Raw genomic sequence first — 11,493 nt, 5'->3', positions numbered from 1 at the left:
AAAGGCCCAACTTATGGGCAACTCCTGCGCACAGCTGTGTGTAGTTATGCGTACATCTGGCAGCTCTGTCAGCTGTTTACAACAGGTGTATACCTTTGGCGCACAGCTTTGTACGTTATATGAATTCAAACTGAAGCAGCGCCTACAATTAGTTTTTGACTTTTTATAGTAAACGTATAAGTTTCGCATTAGCATGTACGCATACACAGATTATATCAGTTAGATGTCAGGCAGTACGCATATTATAGTTAGCAACGGGCATATCGAATTTGTCGAAACGTTTGACGCCACACCAGAAACTCGGCTTCAGAGCTTACTCAATCTATGCTACACGTGAGGGATTGAGGGGTATATGTGTATCGGTTTCTCCCAATACGCATTCCGTCTGTGTCTTTGTTTTGCACATACCTTAGGCATGTCAATTTTGAAAAGTACAATAGCAAAGAGAGGAATGACAATGAAAAGGAATGAAACCATAGAAATTGAATTTATCACACCTTGAGCGGCGCACGGTAAACGTGTATATAACTCTTTTATATTTATTTTCGGTTACCTCTTTGCCGTATAAACGGAAAGAACGAGCAAAAAATCGTCTTGCATTTATTAAATAATCCAATAAAAATCATTCGAATGCGTCAATCGAGTTAAAAATAATGTTCCAGTTCTGTTGCTCAAACGAAAAATGTCAACCACATCAGAACAATGTGCCGTAAAGCTATGAAACTGGAATATAAACGCAAAAAACAACACGGGAAAACGCGCAAAACTATGCAACATAAATATATGTAGTAAATAGCCGTTACTTAAAAAATAATTTATATTGGAAACGAAAAATAACCAAAGGCGTGTGTTCAAAATGCAAATGCCAACCATATTTAGACAATTGAAACAACATAATTTCTTGATTGCAGTTGCAATCTATATGCATATGCTAGAAAAATCAATTCAATTATGTGATTGTGTTCATGGTTACAGGTAATAGTTTATAATAATTAATTACAATTCATTTGCCAAGCTGGCAAACAGTAAAAACGTACATTGCATCAGACATGGCCGCAACATAACCTCAAATAGAAAAATAGTCAAATGTTGTTCACTTTTACTTCATCTCATGAAACTAGTGTAGAAAGTGTTATGGTTTCAAGTTATAATCCAAGTAAAATAAGGCAAGCTGTATGATCCATAACATACAATGTCTGTGATTAGAATGTATTAACATAACCTTAAAAAAACATATATAAATATATATTTTTTTTGCTATTTACTTACGCTTACCTGTAGAAACAATACAGAGAGTGCCGAGCTGGTATCTCATTATGAATCAAGTCTATCGCTGCCAGACATATTGCCCATACCATCGAAGACCTATGACAAAAATCGTGCACCCAAGCTGCTGGGCCAGCCGACCGTTGTTTACTTCCACGTCACCGTACTTTCCTTAGACTCAATCAATGAGGAGTCCATGGTAATGATATTCAAGCTGTTTAGGATATTCAAGCTCTCTATGATTTCTTTAATTGCTTTGCTCAATTTTCACAGACCTATGTGACGGACATCTTTTTAGCACAAAGCTGGCGCGATCCTCGTCTGCGTTTGCCAGAGAACATGAGCGAACAGTATCGGATCTTGGATGTGGATTGGCTGCACAGCATTTGGCGTCCCGATTGCTTCTTCAAGAATGCCAAAAAGGTGACATTCCACGAGATGAGCATACCCAATCACTATCTTTGGCTCTACCACGACAAGACTCTTCTCTATATGTCCAAGCTGACGCTAGTGCTCTCGTGCGCCATGAAATTCGAATCCTATCCGCACGATACACAAATCTGTTCCATGATGATAGAGAGTTGTAAGTGAAGTGTTCTTAATGGAGGACATATCCTTAACATATTAAATTGTTCTAGTATCCCACACTGTGGAGGATTTGGTATTCATTTGGAACATGACCGATCCGCTAGTGGTGAATGCTGAAATCGAGCTGCCACAACTGGACATATCAAACAACTATACAACTGATTGCACCATCGAGTACTCAACGGGTATGCTTGCCTATTGTTCCGATTCTATTGTAAATCTAAGTCTATATCCTTCCTCTCAGGTAATTTCACCTGCTTGGCCATAGTCTTCAATTTACGTCGACGCCTCGGCTATCATCTGTTTCACACCTATATACCCTCGGCGCTGATTGTGGTGATGTCGTGGATATCGTTTTGGATTAAGCCTGAGGCAATACCGGCCCGTGTTACCCTGGGCGTTACTTCACTGCTGACGCTGGCCACCCAAAACACACAATCACAACAATCGCTGCCGCCGGTGTCCTATGTGAAGGCAATCGATGTCTGGATGTCATCCTGTTCGGTGTTCGTATTCCTATCTCTAATGGAGTTTGCTGTAGTTAACAACTATATGGGACCGGTGGCTACCAAGGCCATGAAGGGTTATTCGGATGAGAACATCACAGATCTGGATGATCTGAAGGTGAGTTTGGACATCGATTAATCGCTTTCCAAATTGGCTGAAACTGAAACCATGTAGTGTGTCTTACAGCATCATCATCGGGAGTCCATAATAGAACCACAATATGATACCTTCTGCCATGGCCACGCAACCGCCATCTATATTGATAAATTCTCGCGCTTTTTCTTCCCCTTCTCGTTCTTCATACTCAACATTGTTTACTGGACAACTTTTCTATAGACTCATGTGGAGCACTTCTAACGTTAACTTTAAAAACAATAATAACAATAATAATACAAAACGCATTTGTTTAAAAATGTATATAGCTTGTAAGCCACAAACGAATTTGCAAGTAAATTACATAATATACATATAACATATATGGTATATTATTTTATTGTATAAATAAAAAAGGCGTTTAATTATTAAATTTAATTCAAAGGAAGAAATTAAGAAATGCATTTTAATTGCGCAACAAAGGTGGAATTATCTTTGGTATTTTTACTATATAAGTATGTATGTATGTAGAGTTTAGACATATAGCAAATACATAGGTATTTATATATATAAATATAAATGTGTATAAATGTATATAAAAAGTTGTTATCGTGGCTTTCTTTCCATTTTCATTTTCATCTCCATTTCAATTACAATTGTTCCTTCATTCTTATCAGCATTATACGTATAATCACATGATATTATAGTATCCTTCTATATATTTATATATATATGCACATTTAGAGTAATATTCTTTTTTTTTAATTTTAGTTACTTTTTCCATTTTACTATATAATTTGTTTAGCTTTTGTCGCCTACGTTAATTGTTGCTAAATATTCATGTAATTTATGCATTATGCGAGTGTTAATAAACAACGTTTGACACTAATTCAACTTATATATGTAAAAATATTTCGGTTATAAATAATACACACAGAGCTACTACAGATCCAGAGTAATACACGCGTTCACAAATAAATACTCTATCACATATAAAAAAAAATATATATAGGATATAATAAGAATAATAACGTTAATTGGATTGTCCTAAATAAAACAGAACATTCAGCATAATTTATATATATAAATATATATATATATATGTGTATATATATAGCAGAGGGAAGAAGAGCAGAACACGCATTGAACGTAAGCTTTGTAGAAGCCGCAGCGAGTAGGAGCACTAAATAGATCGCCAGGATAAAAACTATATCTGTCGCTGTTGGATGAATTTCGGGTTTACTGCAAACAAGCCTGCAACTTTTCTGTCCACTCCTGAGCCAGGTTCGCATTCATAGCATAGAAGTTATAGGTGCGCTTCGAGGTTTTAAGCTGTAAGAGATTGAATAGATTATGTTTAGGTTACAAGGTTAAAGCATTTTAGAAAATTGTGACTTGAACTAAAATCCTCTAATCAATGCTCTCTTAGACTTCAGCTTTTGTCTCTCTTTGCTCTTATTGCAATAACTGTACTTACATCAAAGAAACCCTTTTCATCGACGCGTTTTGTGCCAATTTGTGCGGGCTGTGCGGCAGTCACCGACTGCACCTCGGCCAACTCTGAAAGACAAACATTATATGTCATGAATATATTTATGTTTACCAATTTCCAAAATACAATGTTACCTATAATACCCTTTGGCGCTGTATCATCGGAAGTATCATAATAGCGCAATTGATGTTTAATCGAGTCCAAAACGAACCAGCGTTGCTTCCATCCCTTCAGCAGAGCGCCACGTTTGTAGAGATGTCTGGGAATAGGATGGATATTATGAATAAACAGCTATAGACAATTTGGATCAGTAAAATAATACTTACCCTTCGTGCGTGCGATTCTCGGCAACATTGCTGCTGAACTGGTTGTAGAAGTGGTGACTGGAGGTGCGTGCGGTGGTCGCTGCACTGGATGCAATGCTGGCGGTATCACCCTGGGATATGTTGACATTGGGCGGCCCCACAGTACCATCTATGGCCTTGTATTTGGTGCAGTTCTTCATGGAGAGCTCCGTACACTTCTCATGATAGGAGTTGCCACAGTCCATACAACGATAGCCAACAGGCCCCCAGAGCAGCTTAGTGCAATGATTGCAATTGGTGGGCGTCGTATATGGATGCTTCTCAAAGCGATGCGGATGAAAGAACTTATCCTGATACCCAGCCAAGCGACCCTTCATTATAATTTCGAGCGTAGAGCGCTTGTGTTGATGCGTCTGGACCAGCATGCTGTTCATTGAAGTTTTGCGCGATATGGACTCTGACTGTGGTACGACCATATTGTTCCACACCAACTGCCACTTCTGTGGCAGATGGCCGCGTTCCGTCTCCGCCTGTTTCACCTCGCTGAGCAGACAGACATAGGCATTGGGATTGCATTTCTCAATGTTGTCATAGCCGGCGCTAATCACCATGCGTTTGCCCTTGATCTCAGACAGATCGATTTCATCATCGACATTGGTCACTTCCAGATCATAGGGCGGTCCCTGTGCCAGCTCCTCGTTGGTATAAAAGCTCCACAGGTCTAAGGCAGCCACGCTATTCTGCGGACGCAGTACCACATCCCTGTTGGCAGAGTACAGGAAATTATAGAATATTGGCGATTTGTTGTGCTGTCGCTCGATATAATCGAAAATGGAGTGTCCAATGCGATTCATTTGATTAGGCGTGCGTGGACTGCGTATGTCGAGCGGATAAACATTACATTCATCATCCGAACCATTCGCAGCACCGCCACCACCAAATATATGCTTGGTGGTCAGTGAGCCGCGCTTGTCCTCCATGGACGCAATGCCGGAATCGTAGCGCTCCAACTCGCAGTCAAAGAGAAATGTGCGAAATCGACACGAGACCACGTGATAGGCCAGAAAACGCAAATAGAAATCATTAAACTCAAATGCCATGGGAAACTGTCGCTGCAGCTGAAAGACAACATCCAGAAACTGCAAAAATGTGGGCGCAAAGGCAATGTTTGTGCTGGCATGGGATGGTTTCAAATTGCTGCGATGGGCAAAGCGATGTCCGAATGCCAGCCACTCTTTCTCGACCAGCACACGAAAGCCGTCGATCGTGCGATAATAGGGATCAAGGCACAGTTGTGCGATGCTCGACAGCTGGGCAGTCACGTCGGAGCCGTCCTCCAGTGAAAGCATGACGCTACTTTCCTGCAAATCAATGAGGTCCACAACGGCACCGGATAGCTGCAGCAGGGTAGAGATTTGTTGCAGCCAATCTGATTGCTCAACCATCTTGGCAAAGCTCAGGCTATCTGCTTCACTGATATTATGTGAGGGCATGCAGGCACGTATCAGTTTCTTGAAGGCTGATCGAGATTGCCGTATATCCGGATAATCCACTGGTATGAAATCCGCACAGAAATCACCATTCAAATTCGATTTGGCTTGCGATTTTTCGCCTACCCAGAAAAAAAAATCAAAAATATATTAGATGCTATAAGAGTTTAACTTTGGCATGTGTAAGCCTACCTAGAACATAGAGCCGCATCTTCCGAAATGCGTTCGCTGCAGTCCTTTCATTGCCTTTCATGGTGCCACCCTTGTTGCCGCCGACATTGGCTTTACTACTTTCCGACATACTCAAATTTGTTCGTTGTTTGCGCATAAACTCTGGTGTTAACGATTGATGTTCTTCGCCATGTCCGAGCAGTGAGTTTATGGAGAGATTCATATCGGTATACTGATTGAGTGCGTCGAGCGGCGTCAGCACAGGCATTGTATTAATCAGCGCCATTAAATATTTGTCCTGTTCCGGATAATGAGTGACATCATTATGCGCCATAGTATTTGCCCCCGTTGTATTCTTGATCATGCCAATTACGGATTTGCTATTCGGCTGTGCACCGCGTATGAGCAACGAGCCATTATTGTGCCGCCACGTGGGCAAGGGTATCCGCTGGCTCTTGAAACAGCGTCCCAGGTGCGTCATGACCGCATCGCTGCAGTGGACCGGCGCAACTATAATGGCCGGATAAGTGCGACACGTGGCATAGTTGGCATTGGCATTACTGATACGAAATCCGAGTTGTGCCTCTGCATCGAAGCCCAAACGTTTCCAATCCCGTACATAGCTACGCTCACGCATGCGCTCGATGTCCTTGGTCGTGAGCAGACGTGGCAGCGCTTCGTTCTGCTGCGTCTCAAACTCATCTCCATCCTCCAGCTCATCGTCTATGGAGTGGGTTTCGAGTGCATCTGTGCTGCCACCGCCCATCTCATACTCCGGGACCAATTTACGTTTCGTTTGGACTTTTTGCTTGAATCCAGCTTTTTTAGCTGTGCGTAACAATGTTTTCTTTGCAAATCCCTTGAGCGTGGAGTACTTCTCCTTGGTTTTTAAAGGTACAACGCCTTGTAGCATAGTTCCATACGATTGAAATGCGAAATACTCAAATTCATCAAATGGATGGCGCGCTTTGTTTAGGGTTTTGCGAAACGTTTCGATTTGTTCGAGTGTAACCTCCGTATCGAAGGCAATCTTGAGCAACTGAAAGCAGCTGGATCGCAGCTGCAAGCCCTCCGGCAGCGTTTGATCTAAATGGGCCAAATACAGCATCGATATCTTCTTTTCTTTGAGCAGTGAGGCAATGGGAAAGGCACGCACAATTGTCTGCTCGCAAAAGAGCGGATCACAGGGCGAGCCCTTGAAAACGATGCGATAATTCGTCAAGAACAGCGCACCCTCGGCGGGTATCAAGCACTGGGTGTCATCTTCTCGTCCATCGGGCATGAGAAAGCAACGCAAATGATCGCTCGCTAATTCCTCTCCGGGGAGTAGACAAGGTGTCTGGATTTTCGGTTTCTGCACATGCGGATGCCGCTTGGCTTCGAGATAAACTGGCTCCAGCGATTCAATATGCATGTGCACCACGCCCGGCACCATGTCATGAAGATTGCGTATGTGCTCCGAGGTGACGCCGCCCTCCGTGCAAACGCAATCAATGAAACGAGATATTGTTTTGCCTACAGTAACACCTATCTCAGAGGCATCGTTCTCCTCGAAACCTTCATCGGAATGTTCGCTCAGGCTATGCGAGCCCATAATACTAAAATGAAAAAAGAAAAGTTGTCGATTGAAGAAAAATGCGTTCTGTTCGATCTATTTTATAATACCTATTGGAAACGCTCTGGTTCTCCTCGAGCCGAAAGGGCAGCTTAGGTTTGCTGGCCGCATCCACATTGACGTCGAGCGGTATTAGCAGGGATACCATGCGATTGGCAAAGTGTATGGCCTGGCTATAGAGCGTGGACTCTTCCGATTTGGCCAGCTCAGCCTTTTTCTCCTCCTCGATGGTGGGACTCTTCCGCAACTGTTCTGCGGTTATTTCTAGCGCCGTTGGCTCCTCCAGAGGCACTTCGTCCAGTACACAGTTGGCTTCCTTGTTGTGCTCGTTCTGGCGACGCTGCAACAAATACAGTGCCTTGATTTGAGCCTGCACATCCTGAAAGAATGTGGATTCCCAGAACTGCAGATTCTTCCATATGACATGATCCTGTATTTCCGTATAGGCAAATTGTACCACGCCCATAGAAAGCTTACGGCAGAATATAGTTGACATGGGAAGCAGCGCAGCTGCTACAGTATACTCATCCACGCCCGATGAGTTCTGCAGCGCTTTGTTCATGAATCGCACTACCAAATCGAATTGTTGATGATCCAGCACCGCTTTATTGCCATGTACGTAACCAAACAGCTCGCGACAAAGAATGAGACGTGCGTCTCGATGCTTTAGTGTGCGCATTACGGCAGGCAATAGCTTTCTCGCATCCGCAATGCGATTTTCAAATATGTATGAGACACAGGTGCGCAGCACCTCCAAGCGACGGGCTGAATTGTGTACCGTTGTGGGTCGTAGCTCCAGGGCTTCGGGGAGTCGCGGACCCATGGGTATAATTCGGGGTTGATTGCGGGTGACATGAAACCGCTGCGATTGGCCATTCTTGCGTATGCCATCCTGTATGATTAGCTCTACTTTTTCAACGTTAATACGTGGAAATGACGGCTGGTGAATGCGTTGAAAAGAGCCTTGCGGCGGCTTGAGCACCTTTTGGGCATAGGTTGTGTGAGCATTAGATGCCTCATTTTCGTATAGTGTGCGGCCTAGTTCCTGGATATGTGTGAGTATCTGCAATGGTAGATAAATAAGGTTTAGTTTTGTTATAAATCTTCTTTGTTTTTATTACATACGAGATTCCGGTTTTGTGACTCCGTTTTGAGCAATTCATTCATCGAGCTGTACAGCTCATCCCAGGCATCAGCAGCCCGCCAAGGTGGCCCACGTTCATTAACAAAAGTGGTAAAGAACATGCTATCAAGAACGCGATATAAAAACTCGCTCTCGATAAGATCGCGAGCACCCAAAAATCCAGCCTTGTGAAATGTTATCACTGGTTTGGGGTGAATACGTATGATAGTCAGGCAAGAGCGATAGCCCTGGAGCAGCTGTGCGAATAGACGCATAAATATGGCGCGCAGCTCCTTGTCAATTTGTGCTTCGGTCTTGACCATAGTTGAGTTGGGCCGCTCATTATTAGGAAAGGCGAGATCAGCTTGCGCCAAATTGGGAAAGAGTATCATGCTGAGCAAATCCTGCGTTTGCTCCCACAATGGTGATGGAAATATGGGCACTGGTGGCGTTAGTGCATCTGGTATGGTCACTAGACCACCATCCAAATCTACCACAATGACATCCAGCAAGTCTGTGATCTCCGATTGCAGCGAACTATGTATGCCCATAATGAAGGGTGTTGGCGTGGACAGCACCTCCGTGAGCGGGGCGGGGAGTATGGGTATGTAGACGTGTGTATAACGAAATGGATACATGAGCGCAACCAATGCCCGGCAACTATCCGTGAGATGCCAATAGCATTTGGAGTGAAAGAGTATTTTGTTTTCAGTCATCACGGCGCAAAGTAATATCAGCACATTCTTAATGCCCAGCTGCTTGAACAGGAAGTAAACACCGCTGCCCGTCATTGGCAGGGAGGAGCTTTGCGGTGGCTGCAGCGATTGCTTGTCACCGGCGCCAATCGAAAACCGCACCTGCGGCCCACCTGCCGGTGGCACTTGTATGCAGCCCAGAATGTTGCCAATAAGATTCTCCATGGCATATGGCAAATTCTCAATGTACACCGTGTAGATGGTACCCAGGCAGTTCTGTACAATAAATAAATTTATTTAATATTCATATAATATATATGTAAACTTTTGCCTTTAACTCTTACCTTAAAAGTCTCTGCGCAGTCAAGTCGAGATATTAGCACCAAGCATTTGGGCGCATACATAATGCTGTGATGTGTTATTGACTCAACGGGAGGAGTGCCGAGCAATCCGCGATTGCCACAGTTGCCATTGCTATTGTTGGCAATGGTCTCATCCTCATCGTCCACCGTGCGGGTCTGGGTGATCGCCAGAGTTTCATGAAAGCTTAAGCACGCACAATAATGCTTATTTGCATCGATGTCGGTGAGCACGGATATAAAGAATTTCGGCTCTTGTTTCTCGTACGATAAATTCCAGCCGAGCGGCTGACAGAACTACAATTATAAGTTTGAGTAAATAATGTTTGTAAGGGCATGTGTGTCAAAATAATGTATACCCACCCATTCGATGCCCTCGATGAAGGGCGTGTCGGGCCAATCTTTCTCGGGAAAGCGTTGCACAATTTTTCCGCATATTGGCTGACCGCAGACATTGCCGGCAGTTTCTGCAGAAAAAATAAAGCAAATGTATATTATATTCCAAGTACACATACAATATACAATATACACATTTCAATATACATATAAATGCATGCATATATGTGACACTCACTTTCTTTGTCGTTATCGTAGCCAACAATTACAAAGTAATCAGCGAGCCGGGACATCTCGTACGCTTACGCTGCAGCTGCACATTGCAGTCTAACTTAGAACTGGGGGGAACTGGGTGACTCTTACAGTATGTTGTTGTTGCTGTATGTGTGTGAGTGAGTGTAGTTGTTTGTGAGTGTGTGTGTAAGTGTGTGGTTGGGCTGATGTTTCGGATATTTACGTTGCCAAATCTACAAAGTAAAAGCACAAAACGAATAAAACAATACTGTTGTTGTTGTTATTATTGTATTTCTCTTTTGTTTTCATATACACACAACAGCAATCGTAATCGCCAGCCGCTTTGGCCGCCTGCCACAAACTGATTTGCATATCACAAATAATTGAAGCTTTCAATTAATATAGCTCGGGTTTTTGTGTTTGGCATAAGTAATTAGACGGCTCGTATTGTTCTTTCTTCTTTTCCTTTTTTGTTATATGCAAACATATTTTTAACGTACACGAATTTTAAGCCACAAACCACACCCCGCCCCTGGGTTTTAAGTCAATTGAACACACGTATGCGTTGCATTAAACATAAACGTTTATGAAGCATTTTACATATATATGAACACATATATGTACCGTTTCAGTGCTGATAGTATTAATTCGTTTGATGTCTGGCACTTTTATTATAAACAATTTACTTTAACTTTTAGATTTTTCATGCCTGCGGAATGTAGGGTTGTTGATATGCTATCGATATTTATAGACTCGTGATTCGATCTATTTTATAGTGCTACTCAACGTTTAATAATTGGTCATTATGCAACACTATATATGTGGCTCATTTGAGTTTATTATTCAATTTTTGCAATTAAAAACTTAAAAAGTTAGAAACCGGCTCATATTGTGTTGCTTTATAATGACTGCACTGATAAAATGCTTTAGATAACGGCTTTTCATATTTTTTAGCATTTACTTATCGATATCGTCCACTGCAAATGTTCACGTATCGATACATCGATACTCATAGCAGTCAGTGTGTGTGTGTGATTTTTTCCCTACGACGTTAATATTTTTGTGCTATTTATGAAATTTTAACAACGTTCCCGAGGATTTAATCGCACTTTTATATTACTAAAACGGTGCTGGAGAAGCTATCGCATGTGTTAAAACAAAACTACGTTATAAAAATGACTGCGTTATTTGCAAATTAGCGATTCCCTTACATTGGCAT

General features: G+C 42.5%; 2 protein-coding genes across 3 annotated transcripts; one reads left to right on the top strand and one right to left on the bottom strand.

The window, feature by feature from the left end:
- Positions 1-412: 412 nt before the first annotated feature.
- On the top strand, positions 413-3,441 carry HisCl1 (Histamine-gated chloride channel subunit 1). Of its 2 annotated transcripts, none has more exons than XM_018007530.2 (6): positions 413-975; positions 1,282-1,465; positions 1,540-1,849; positions 1,905-2,039; positions 2,099-2,478; positions 2,536-3,441. In XM_018007530.2, the coding sequence occupies exons 1-6, from the start codon at positions 857-859 to the stop codon at positions 2,695-2,697; spliced, it is 1,290 nt and encodes a 429-aa protein (XP_017863019.1). In that variant the 5' UTR covers positions 413-856; the 3' UTR covers positions 2,698-3,441. The 2 variants fall into 2 exon arrangements, with proteins under 2 accessions (XP_017863019.1, XP_017863028.1); XM_018007539.2 differs by having other exon boundaries at positions 426-975; positions 2,548-3,441.
- Sbf (SET domain binding factor) lies at positions 3,176-11,056 on the bottom strand. The gene is made up of 11 exons (XM_018007338.2): positions 10,899-11,056; positions 10,279-10,507; positions 10,068-10,171; positions 9,690-10,001; positions 8,653-9,621; positions 7,578-8,590; positions 5,934-7,510; positions 4,273-5,863; positions 4,081-4,205; positions 3,932-4,014; positions 3,176-3,786 (listed from the first exon to the last, which is right to left on the bottom strand). The coding sequence occupies exons 2-11, from the start codon at positions 10,331-10,333 to the stop codon at positions 3,694-3,696; spliced, it is 5,922 nt and encodes a 1,973-aa protein (XP_017862827.1). The 5' UTR covers positions 10,334-10,507; positions 10,899-11,056; the 3' UTR covers positions 3,176-3,693.
- Positions 11,057-11,493: the final 437 nt, after the last annotated feature.

Source organism: Drosophila arizonae, chromosome 2, assembly GCF_054131065.1.
Source record: "Drosophila arizonae isolate 15081-1271.41 chromosome 2, UAZ_ARI_1.0, whole genome shotgun sequence".
Lineage (NCBI taxonomy): Eukaryota > Metazoa > Arthropoda > Insecta > Diptera > Drosophilidae > Drosophila > Drosophila arizonae.
The sequence above is the reverse complement of the archived record's forward strand: the minus strand, read 5'-3'. Positions and strand labels throughout refer to the sequence as shown.

Excerpts from the sequence above, each read along its gene's own strand:
- HisCl1 (XM_018007530.2), top strand. The coding sequence starts at position 857 with ATGCAAATGCCAACCATATTTAGACAATTGAAACAACATAATTTCTTG. Across the intron at positions 1,850-1,904 it reads TTCCATGATGATAGAGAGTT|TATCCCACACTGTGGAGGAT; the intron begins GTAAGTGAAGTG and ends AAATTGTTCTAG. Across the intron at positions 2,040-2,098 it reads CACCATCGAGTACTCAACGG|GTAATTTCACCTGCTTGGCC; the intron begins GTATGCTTGCCT and ends CCTTCCTCTCAG.
- Sbf (XM_018007338.2), bottom strand. The coding sequence starts at position 10,333 with ATGTCCCGGCTCGCTGATTACTTTGTAATTGTTGGCTACGATAACGAC. Across the intron at positions 5,864-5,933 it reads GATGCGGCTCTATGTTCTAG|GCGAAAAATCGCAAGCCAAA; the intron begins GTAGGCTTACAC and ends TTTTCTGGGTAG. Across the intron at positions 4,206-4,272 it reads GAGAATCGCACGCACGAAGG|ACATCTCTACAAACGTGGCG; the intron begins GTAAGTATTATT and ends TCCTATTCCCAG.